The 12,470-nt window shown below is 42.3% G+C and overlaps 1 protein-coding gene across 1 annotated transcript in view; it reads right to left on the minus strand.

Moving 5' to 3' along the window:
* Positions 1-12,470, minus strand: part of trpc5a (transient receptor potential cation channel, subfamily C, member 5a) — a 68,698-nt gene that overhangs the window by 23,563 nt on the left and 32,665 nt on the right. The window contains exons 8-11 of the mRNA XM_041965734.1: positions 9,899-10,036; positions 6,709-6,907; positions 4,123-4,262; positions 754-954 (exon numbers count right to left, since the gene is read on the minus strand). Of these exons, the coding sequence (XP_041821668.1) occupies positions 754-954; positions 4,123-4,262; positions 6,709-6,907; positions 9,899-10,036 (678 nt within the window). The remainder of the gene's footprint in view (positions 1-753; positions 955-4,122; positions 4,263-6,708; positions 6,908-9,898; positions 10,037-12,470) is intronic.

Here is a 12,470-nt window from a genome sequence, read left to right on the forward strand (position 1 = left end):
CATGAAGCAATGTGGCTGATGTGCCTCAGGCTCACTGGGATTGATTTTAGGACCACGGGGAGCTGAGCAGTTCTCATGTGGATTGTGTTGTAGGTTACAAGTTCCCTTGAGAAGGAATTAATGACTCCTGAATGTAATGAAATAGGCCTTCAATGTCCTTCGACCATCCGCGAAGGAGACAGCGTGATGAGGATGTCCTCGCTCTCATCATCAACGAGGTGGTTTGAACATCGAGTGAAACATCTTTAAAGTTTTTGGTGTTTTGTTGATGTATTTCATGCAGATATTCATTATGCGGCAATGCTGCAAAATGCTAACACGTTAGCATGCTTAAATGCAAAATGTTACCATGCAATATTAAATATGCAAGAAAATACGAAAAAATAGGAACACGGTAAAGGCCAGCTTGCTAACATCCACGAGTTGTTTAACGTGGATGTAACATGCTAATTGCAGAAAAGTTAACCGTTAGCATGCTAATATGCTGAAACTGAGCCTGACAAGTCTAAAAAGGCCTCTGACCTCAGTGCTGGTACAATTCAAGAAGTTATTACTTCCATTTAATGCACAATAATGAGCATTGCAGCCGTACACTGACGCTAGCTTGCTAAACAACAGAAGCAGCAGAGACGGCCCAGGACAAAACAAAGAGTTTTAAAAACAAATGCTAAGCAAGCACACACACATGGTATTTATACACACATACAAACTGAATCTTCAAGCTAGTATGAATAGATTCACATCACTTCTTACCAGACAGTAAATGAAGAGAAACTTGAGGATGTCCAGCAGCATCCTCCCCAGTGAGATCTGCAGTGGCCCCAGGTGGGAGTTGGCGGTGAAGAGGGAGATGAGTCTGAGGGAGCTGAAGATGTTGGCGATGGCGAACAGAGCCTCGGCGATCAGGGTGGGGTGCCACATCTCCCACTCCTCCCTGGGACGAGAGGAGTTATACTGGAGGAAGGAGACGCATGGAGGGAGAAGAGAAGGAGGCAGGAGAGCATGAGGAGGATGAAACACCAGATGTGGTCGTCTGCACAGTTTATTGCTAGCAAACCTAAGAGACTGAAGCGACGTGTTTCTATCAGACTGTGGCAGCACAAGAACTTGTGATGTATATTCTGATATACATTTTATCTCTATGCTTTCAGCAGAGCGACTAGCCTAGCTTAGCACAAATAATGGAAGCAGGTGGGAAACAGCTGGCCTCCACCAATAGAGGAAAGATGCATCTCTACACAGCTGAGATAAGATATAGCGTGTAAATGAAACAGTATTTTGCTAATATTTATGCTAAGCTAGGCTAAAAGCCTTCAGGGCCAATATGAACCCGCTGAGATAAGATGAGTCAAACAACCTGCAGTAAAGTTTCCATACGTATTTAACATTTTAAACAAATTTCCAGAAAATCTGCAAAATCAAATGAATCAAAAATAAACAGCTGGAGGCGCTAATTCTCCACTGCAGAAGGCGAGGACACAACAAAAACAAGTTGTAAGCACTGTCATACTTTTCCATTTCAGCCACCAAATCTTTTGTGCAAGATTTCAACCTATTGTCAAATTTCCTGCACATCCACTCACTAACATCAAAAGCAACACCCAACCAAAGCGCACTGTGGTCATGAACACCCACCAGTAACATCCCAGTGTTCCCATCACTGGAGCCCAGTCCCCAAACACAACATTTTCTTACCCTTTAAAGGCTGACCCTTTATAATCGATGGATTGGACGGTTACGTCAATAAAGCGTCGTGACATTAACCGGGAGACCACTCATACCTCCTCTGTTCTGACCGTGATGCTTCCTCAACTTTGAGCGGTTTTTGATTCCCAAAGAAAACCTTGAAAGACTTCATAAATGGCCTGAATTCATGGTTTCCTCTTCCAGCCTCCCTCTCAATCCTGTTTCATCCCACATTACACGACTTCCTCTCTCTTTCTGTCTTTTGTGTTTCTCCGACTCTTTCTGTCCTCCCATTGATCAACTGTCTTCCAAGCTCTCATTTTATAGACCCATCACCCTCTTTTTTTCCCAGCATTCTCTGTTTCTGGGATGTTTTTTTTTTTTGCTTTATTCATGCATCTGTCTCGCTCTCCATCCCGCTCCACCATCTTTCTCCACATCTCTCTCGGTTGTCTCACGCTTGGCTTCTTCCTCATTCCAAATTCAGCCATTACACTTCCACAGGACGTCTGTCTTGTTAACTCTGCCTCTATTAGCATTCGCCGTACACACACACACACACACACACACACACACACACACACACACACACACACACACACAGGGGAACAGCCAGAAACAGAAACATGCACACACAGATGCACACTCACTAATTTATAGACTCTCTCTCACCTTCTCTCGGATGCACTCGCTCTGTCTGTCTGTCTGTCTGACTGTCTCACTCTCATCTCACACACACACACACACACACACACACACACACACACACACACACACAATGACAGAGCAAAATTTTGCAGGGGGTTGTCAGCTCTCCAGAGCTTTTTAAATGTAGATAAATATTTAAAGTAAAAGACAAAAAAGTAAAATATATCGTGCCAACAGCTGCTTCCGTCTGCTTCAGTGTGTGTGTTTGAGTGTTTGTGCCGCCTCGCCTGTGGACTTGTGTTTGCATGTAAGGGCCCAGTTGTGTGTATGTGCACACTTTATATCTGAATCTATATGCATGTGCTTATAAAACTGTTTATATATGTGTGTGTGTGTGTGTGTGTGTGTGTGTGTGTGTGTGTGTGTGTGTAGGGCCTGTGTAGGAGGACCACCCGCCACCATCACTGACTCACAGCTGCTGCAGATGGCCTGGCCGTCTGGTGTGTGTGTGTGTGTGTGTGTGTGTATGATTTCACCATTCGCTCTTAATAAACATAAATCTTGTATGCATGCAGAGTGTGCGGCAAAGTATCATTAAAGCTAAGAGCTGTGGTGTGAAGCGAGAAAATTATTGCCTGAAAGTGGAGCTCACTGTTGAATAATGTGGCCCTCAAACACTCCAGTGTGTTGTTTTAAAGGTTAAAGGTCACACCTAATGTTTACAGTTCATAGCAATGGACAAAATCCGGCGAAATGCTACGTTTCTCAAGTCATCTCAGCTCTCTGATGTAGTTTCTTGGTGATGTGTTGAAAGTTATTATCACAGTGTCAAGGCAAAAAAATGGACACGGGCAGTTTCCATCATGCAGACAGATTCCAAATAAATTTAACTTGAGCTCAATCTGAAAAGACAAACACTTTAAAACATGATAACTTGAACACAGCGTCTCTTTTTGCCTGTGGTAAGAACCCATGACCAAAGAGCCACTCTGAGGTTTGGTGCTGTTCAAACGGCTGCTCATCAGGACATCTCAAGTCACTTAATAACATTACTGTCAACTGATTCTTGGTGCAGATTTATCATTATTATGATATTGTCTGACTTCAGTCACTGCGGTTGTATGTGTGTTTTTGTTTCAGCCAAACTGTAGTAACATACATGTGCAACATGACTTCAGCATTAATGTAGCATATGCGAACCGTGCAAGTCACGTAATTTTCCACAACATGTTCCTGCAAATGTTTACAGAAAGAAAGGGCTTTTAATTTGAAACCATACTGGAAGTGTATTAAAAGCAAAATGCAGTAACTTTAACAGGACAAAAGGGGGTGTATCACAAAACTGAGAGGCTTATAATATTCTAATCAAACAGAGGGAATTAGAAATAAAGGCCTGTCTCTAATTATAAGCCTGCTTCATATAAAGGCCTGATGCTCCCTGCAGTTGAGGTAAATAAAGGCCCCGGCCACTATTTGAGGAAATACGCTTTGTTTCCTCCAGTGTGGATGAGATCCCACTTATAAAAACAATGCTACATAGCACCCCCAGTGGTTAAATCTCTACAGGTCACATTTCATATGTATGACAATTACCTTGCTCCTCCCTCATTCAGTATTGTTTGCCAACAAAGACTCAGTTATATGGGATAAAATAAATAATAAGATGGCTGATATACTGTTACAATCACCTTCAGAAAAACTGCGCCCACCTCACACACACACACACACACACGCACACACACACACACACACACACACACACGCACACACACACCTAGTGATCTTTACCTTAACGTAGGCCACTATCTTCAGTGACATGGTGGCCAGGTAGAGTGAGTTCATGGCGAAGTCCATCAGGTTCCACCAGTCGTGGATGTACTCTGTGAATCCCCCGTCCCACATCTCCTTAATCTCTGCCCAGATGAAGCCTGAAACACACACACACACACACACACACACACACACACACACACACACACTGAAGTTAAACTGAACTGTTATTTACATGGTGCAGCATGCATGTGTGAACGTCATCCATCAGTGGTTTGTGTTTGCTTGGTTTCTGCTCTGTGACCGAACTTTTGTCGAGTGTTTTCTTTGGGCAGCAGCCTCGGCTGGCGAGCCAACACATTTGTTCCGTACGACTGACTTCAGACTTCAGAATTCATTTTAATCTCTTCTCTTCTCTCTAAAATATCCTTTTCTGAGTTTTTATGAATATATTCAGACAAATAACACACATGATCAAAGTTTGGGAAGAATTGTGGCTTGGCTAAATATTAAAAAGATCGAAATCAGACATGAAACATCAACCTGGCACCGTGCTGGCTGGCCTCACAGTAAGAGGGGTCCTGGTTTAACCCCCCCTTGATTCAAGACTTCAAGGCTACCGTGTCCGCACAATAATGTATAATGAAACCACTATAATGTTCATTTCCACAGCAATAATTTCATTAAAACAACAGCTTTCATGTCAGACTCAACACTTTGCTGCTCTGACTTTCTCTGCTGAACAATAATAATGTTTATTATTACATAAAAATTACAACAGAATAAAATAATAAAACATGGCAAAATAAGTACCACTAAAGGAAGAAATTAACAGGAAAACTAAATGTACATACAGTAAAGTTCTTTTACTGTAAACACATTTATATGTGAACATTTTAACTAGAAGGAACGATCGTTTCACAGTAAACAACAGAACCAGCTAACGTTCTTGTTTCTTTTTATCCGAAACGTTCTGGAGTCGAGTTCTTCGAAGAGAAGAAGAGAGGAAGAGCCGGCGACGGAGAACAGATGGTTTTGTATTTTTCCAAGTGATCGTAGTTATGATTTGGAAATGATTGGTGTCAGCTCTGAGAGAATATGGAGATGCAATCACTCATTTTCACACCCACCCACCCACCCACCCACAAAACCACCTCCTCCACACACTCGCAAGCATCTGACCACACACACCCGCATCCCGGCATACACACTCTCACACACACACACATTCAGTCCTCTTGATGAACAGCAATCAAAGTGAAAAAGAAGTTTTTTTGTTTTTTTTAGATTACTTTTAAAGCTGGTTGTTTTTTACTGTCTGGACGAGACGTTTCTTCATCAGACTACGACTGCTTCCTGTTCCTGGACCGTGACTCAATCAGGTCTGCAGTGCACGTAAATATGAGTTATGAGTCATTTATTAATCAAAAGTCTGGATTAAAAACACAAAGGAAATACAGATGAAACTGCAACACGATGCCGTACGTTAAAAAAAAAACTTCCAGAACGACTCAGCTGTTTAAAGTGAGGTTAAGGTGGTGTCTTCATAAGGAACTCCAACACATCCCTCCACCATGACCTGCTCCATCTGACCTTTCCTGACTTCCTTAGTCCTAATCCTTATATATTATGTCCCCAAAAAACACTTATCTGTCAGGACCAAGCGGACAATGACAGGCCATTAACATATGTGGTGTCTGGGTGTCGGGGAGCAGTGTAAAACTGCCTCAGGTGATGTCACTTGAGTCAGCGTCAGTTGCAGTTTACAAGTTTAAAAATCTGGAGGTGTCGAGTCAGAAAGAAGCGAGCTGACCAGACCGCCGCAGCTGAAGCTAACGGCGCTACTGGCGTGACACACCCAGAGCTCCACCCGAATAGTTTGGGGTTGAACTGCACCGTCAGCAGTTGTAGCTCTGGTTTTGATGCTTTACGGCATCAGTTCAAGAATAAAGAAAAACACAATGTGGCTGCAAGACCCGTACCATGATAGTAGATCTGTTTCAGGGGGTGTGAAAGGCATTCTGGGAATTGTAGGAGCCCAGTGAAGTAGACGCAGACGGACACTTGATTAGGAAAACTTTTAGCCCGGATTTAAAGCCTTTCTTCATTTTTTTTGACTGCTAATTAAACATTTGTTTTATTTTATTCAGTTATTTCATATATTTTCATTAGTTTGATTAAAACTTTTTAAATTGTGTATTTCATCTACAACCCCATTTCCAAAAATATAGATAAAAAACAGAAATAAAACAGACTGTGATCACCTGCTGATCCTTTCTGACATAAACTCACCTGAAAACAGCACAAAGACAATATATTTAATGTTTGACCTCATCAGCTTCATTTATTTTTGTAAATATCTGCTGATTCTGAATCTGATGCAGCAACACGTTTCAAACACGTTGTGACAGGAGCAACTAAAGACTGGGAAAGATGTGGAACGCTCCAAAAACACCTGTTTGGATCATTCCACAGGTGAACAGGTTGATTGGTGACAGGTGATTGAAGGGCTCAGCGGTTCACAGCGAGGATGGAGCGAGGTTCAACAGAATACATGAGACTCGACGGACTGAAGCCTGTAAGGTTTTGTAGTCTTGTACGTACCCAGCACCCAGGGGAGGATCATCCACTCCACGATGGTGGGTGGGGGTCCCTGCATGTGCAGGTTGGTGCGGGCGATGTGCTGCGAGGCCAGCAGCAGGAGGAAGAGGAAGGTCAGGTAGGACGCCGTGTGGCAGATGAACTTGATGAAGGGCTTCTTGATGAAGTTTCCCAGAGCGCTCTTTGGAGCCAACAGGTAGATCTGAGGAGGAGGGAGGAGGAGACAGAGGGAGTTCAAACAGGGAGCGAAGAGGAGGAGAGGGATGAAGATCCAGAAAGGATGAGAGAGGAAGGCAGAAACGTCTCTTTAAGATACACAACAAAGCAGCAAGAAGCAAAGCCGAGCTGTTACGTAACCTCTAATGAAGAAGACTTTTTGTTATTTCTGGACGAGGTGAGAAAGGAAGTGACAGACTCAAAACGATTACTGTTACATCATCGTTTGCTTCCTTAACTTCTGCTCGAAGCCGGCGGCGGGAGCCACGCGACACCTCGCGCTGCCCGACAGCTTCGCCTGTCCGAGCCGTCACAGTTATTGCTGCTATGACGCTTGTTTACATGCTCTGCTCATCTACTCGCTCCTGGCAACCTGAGCTTACTCTGAGTCATACAGGGAGGCTTCAACGGGACAGAGAGAGAGAGAGAGGATCAGAAACAATGAGGAGAGAGAGAGAGAGAGCGAAAGAGGATCAGAAACAATAAGGAAGAGAGAGAGAGAGAGAGAGCGAGAGAGGATCAGAAACAATAAGGAGAGAGAGAGAGAGCGAGAGAGGATCAGAAACAATGAGGAGAGAGAGAGAGAGAGCGAAAGAGGATCAGAAACAATAAGGAAGAGAGAGAGAGAGAGAGAGAGAGAGAGAGAGAGAGGATCAGATACAATAAGGAAGAGAGAGAGAGAGAGAGAGGATCAGAAACAATAAGGAGAGAGAGAGAGAGAGAGGATCAGATACAATAAGGAAGAGAGAGAGAGAGCGAGAGAGGATCAGAAACAATAAGGAGAGAGAGAGCGAGAGACGTGCGTTATTAAAACATTAATAATTTAATCACATTAAGGAAACACTGATTGTTGCAATGTGAAGACTTTAAGTGAATTATCTCACATCAAATTAAGACCTGACTACTTTTTCTTACCATTTACTCTTTATATTGTATTTTATATTTTATTGTCTGTATTTCCTTTCCCGAGTCCTTGAACGCACCACAGACTGCACACTTTAACTGAGGTTTGCACAGAAAGGGAGCTAAACAATAAAAAAAAAATCCTCTCTGTCTTTTTGCACTGCATTAACTGAATATTAGTCTGGAAAATACAAATATTTTAGTGCAAAAATGATAATTTGTAAGAAAATCCTCACTGTGAAATGGATGTAACAGATTTAAATGTGTCCTGAAAATGCAGCCATGCAGTAAACATTTAGACGTAGTTCAGCTTCATGCTATAAACGGTTGTATGTGGAGGTAAATAAGCCGACATTAGTGTGGTGGCGTCTCTCGTCTAAATCACTGCATGATTTTAATTTTAATTTCCTTTTTTAAATAGAAATATCCAACCTGTTACATGTTGAAAACACAACCATCAAATGCAAATAAAAGAAACAGATTAAATAATAAAAAATGTATTATTATTATTATTATTACAATTATTATAAAATACTATATTTAAATAATAATAATTAAAAAAAACTTTTTGTCACAAATTTTTCTTTTAACCAATGAATCGATTTGTTTAAAGTCACACTTGAGCAGCCTGCTGGCATGAACTGTAGCTCAGTACATTTACTCAAGAACTGGATTTAAGTACAAATTTGAGGTATTTGTACTTCACTTGAATATTTTCCTTTAATTAAACTTTTCTAATTCTACTCTCAAACATTTCAGAGGAAACGTTGAACTCTTTGTCCAAGAGCTTCAGTTAACAGTTACTTTATAAATTAAGATTTTTGAAAAGGTACGAGCTGGAACGATCAATCAGTTGATTAATCGATTGACAGCAATTTCATTGGCGACTATTTTAATAATCGTTTCATTCGTCATGTAAAATCATTCTCTGAGTTCATCTTCTCAGGATTTGCTGCTTTTCCTTTTAATTACTGAGTTTCATTGTTTTATCTTTGATAATTTAGAGGTTTGGTTGGACAATAGAAAGGATGAAATGATGAAATAATAAACAGTTTAATCGATAATGAAAATAACAAACAGTTGAGCTTCACCTCATCCAACAGTGAAATCCTTCCATTCAAACCTCATGTACAGTCCTGCTTCCTCCTCAAAATAACAACCAAAGTTTCTGCTTTCACTGTTTGATTTTAGGTCGGATGTTGCTGTCAAGCCGATGTTTCCCGGCAACAGCTCCTCCAGCCAATAAGCAAAGAGTTTGGCTCGATTGCTGCCTGGCAACCAATTTACGTTAAGAAGAAACAGTTTAGTTGCAGGAGTCGTCCTTTCTTCCTTCTTCCCTCCATCCATCTCCTGTTCTTTCCTTATTCACTCCTTTCCATCATTTTTTCCTTCGTCTCTCCTCCTTCCTTTCTCTATATTTATCTTTTCTTTTATCATTATTCTTCTACTCATTCACTCTCACTCTCGTCTCCGCTGAATTCTTCTTCATTTTTCCTCTTTAGATTCCATGTCGTCCTTTCCTCTTCCTCTTTTTCTCCTCCCTCAACGCTCTTCTTACTCCCTCCTTTTTGTCCTCCCTCACCTCCTTTCCTCTTCCCATCCTTCCTCACTTCCTTTAAACTTTCCTCAACGGCCTCCTTCCTTGCGCACTTCCTCTTGTCTTCCTAAAGTCTTTCGTGCCCAGTATTTCTGCTCTTCGTTCCCTTTTTCCTTTACCTCTATATTGTAATAACAATAAACTTTATTTATAAAGCAGTTTAACAATGTTACAAAGCGCTTTACGAAATAAAACCAGTTGAGGCAGATAAAATGATGAAAAGGCCAAAGGACGTGAGCACAGAGGAAATAAATATCATAGTTTAGGATTATATAGTTTCTCCCTCTTCATCCCTCCCTCCTGTCCTTCCTTATGGTGAGTTCAGACCAAACTCAAGGCACATTTTTTGCACATGTGCCTGTTAATGTGCTGATATTCTCCTTGTTTCAGGTGAATAAACACGAGTAACGAGGGGTGAAAACTCACTTTTCCCGTTTGGTCTGAACACCGCTACACCCCCACCTCCCCCCTCCGTACCAGCGAGAAGACGGGAAACAGGAGTCCGATGATGAAGCAGGTGACCAGTTTGACCGCCCAGTGTCGTCTCCTCCAGCCCGGGAAGCCGTCGTACCACAGCGTGGCCAGCAGCTGCTGGCAGTTCGGCTGGGCCACGAACTGGAGACAGAGACAGACCGTTAGTTCTGTGTGTCCTTTCCTTGAAATAAATGAGGGCGTACATTGTTATCAGAGGTGGAAAAAAGGTGCAAATAAAAACCTGAAACCACGACATCCATCTTCTGCCGTGACTAAAGCAGTTTTAAATGAGGCTCATTTATAATTCAGAGGACTTTTTTTGGGGTGTGAAGCTGCTGATAAGAAACTGAGTAACCTTCAAAACACAGAACAAGATTTTGTGGAGCTCACAGTGCTTCACCTTCAGGTGCGTTCAGGTTAAACATCAAACTGTTTCTGAGTCTGGTCTGTCAGCTGATGGTTTTATGAGCAAAACGTTCTCTTTTCCTTCGTGTTTTTCACTTTTTCAGCTTGAAATGAAATTAACGGATCCTTTTCGCGTACTAAAACATCCTCTCATGCTTGTCAGTGTAAAGGGATTCAAACCTTCCCGTGTTGCTTATGTACACAGTAGTTTTAGATGATACCTGGCTGCTAATGCTGCACAATGTTCTCTAAATTTAATATTTTCAAAATAATTTCATTTTCTTTCTTATAAACATTCTTTCTCGGTCATTTGCCTGCTGCTAAACACTTTTACTGTGAAGCACTTTTTAAGTTGTTTGACCTTTCTCTGGATGCAGATCTGAATCAGATCAGCATGCTGTAAGTGCAGCAGCTGATGGAAAACAATGCAAACACGTTAAAATGTTTTTGTAAAGAAATTCTCGATTTGCACCAAAAACAAAAAACTTGTTTTTTCAGCAGGTCCCTGAACTGCTCACCTGGTTATCAGAAGTAAAGAACAGTTTCAGTTGTTGATGTTTCATGATAAGAACCATCAAGAGCAACGATACAAACACATTTATTCCCATTAAACAAACCTCTTCATGTGTAAAATAAAAGTGGACTCAGGTGGTTTTAATCTTCCCTGTTTGGACGCAGGGTGTAATCTACAAAATAAGACAAGAAGCAGCGATGTTTGTTCTACAGATCAGATACAGACCCACAGAAACATGAAAACACGTCTTTTATTATGTTTGTGTTGATGTTAAACTCATCTTGTGAACCGACAGAAACGTCAGTGCAGCTCGTACACATCGGAGCAGGAAAATCCTCCTGCATTCGAATGCACCAGACGGAGCCTCGCTCAGCTAAACCTGCCGGTTTTTACCTTCCTCCGTGCGCTGCTATGACAAACCAAAGGTTAGTACAGCCGCTCTGTTCTCAGGTCGCTTCCATTTACATTTCATTACAGCTCGTGCACTAATACTGTTGGCGTAGCACCAGAGGTTTGTCCCCGTCAGCCCTTCAGCTGCCCTCTGAGTCACCAAGAACCAGCTGAGTCCTGATTCCTTTTGTCTTCCACTTCCCTCTTTTCTTCTCTGCTATTGTGTCCCTCCATTTCTCCTTCCCTCCAGCCTTCTTTTCTCCTCTGATCCCTCCTTTCTTTTCTCTCGCCGCTGCTCTCTGCCATTTAATCTCTTGCCGTCTTGCCAAGTTTGTCTCTTTCAGTCTTGGTTCCTCCTTTCGTGTCTGTTTTTGGTTGATTAGTTTGGTCTTGTGGATCAGTCTCATACTCTAAAAAAGACTCAGGAGACATTAGCTTATCTGTCACATCTTCTGTGTGTGTGTGTGAGGAGGTAGAAAGTGTGTTTTCCTCTTAAACAAACAGCCTATTAAATAAATGGGCTAAATAAAACGTGCGGCTCACTTCTGCACATCCACCCTCACACAAGGACACACAGACTGCTACCAACCAAACATTCAGCTGAAAGCTTCAAGAGGCGACCTGCCAAAAAAACGTTCAGGTCAGCAACTGAAGCTGTCGATCAAACGCTGCGCTCGGCTCCTTCTCCGAGCAGCTGAAAGCTCGCCGGCGGCTGCAGGTTTCTCGCAGGTGTTTCGTAAATAATCGATGCCGCCGCCTTTGATTTGCACGGCGTGTAGCTGACACCTGCATGGGTGAAGTCTGGACTCCTGGTAAAGACACGAACTCCTGTTTCCTGTGACTCGTTACACGTGTGGCGACTAACCTCCACACCTGTACCTCCCCTCTGGCTCACACAGGTCACGACCTCCTGCGCTGGTACCAAACGCTGCCTTTGGATGTAAATTTTTTACGTTTTTGTCTTTTATACTTATTGTTGATGTACGATCGCGAGTCCCTACAGGAGACTTCAGACACAACTTAACCAGCTGCCACCTCCAGAAGTTCTCCGATGATACAGCCATCGTTAGATGTGTATCGCAGGGGAACGATTTGGAATACAGGGAAGTCATCACTAACTTTGTCGACTGGTGTGGACTGAACCACCTGCATATCAACAAACAAGACCAAGGAGATGGTGATTGACTTGTGCAGGAAAGCACCACAGACTACACCGGTGTGCATCCACGGATTTGACATTGAGATCGTGGAGGAGTACATATACCT

The sequence above is a fragment of the Chelmon rostratus genome, chromosome 23 (assembly GCF_017976325.1).
Source record: "Chelmon rostratus isolate fCheRos1 chromosome 23, fCheRos1.pri, whole genome shotgun sequence".
In the NCBI taxonomy this organism is placed as follows: Eukaryota; Metazoa; Chordata; class Actinopteri; order Chaetodontiformes; family Chaetodontidae; genus Chelmon; species Chelmon rostratus.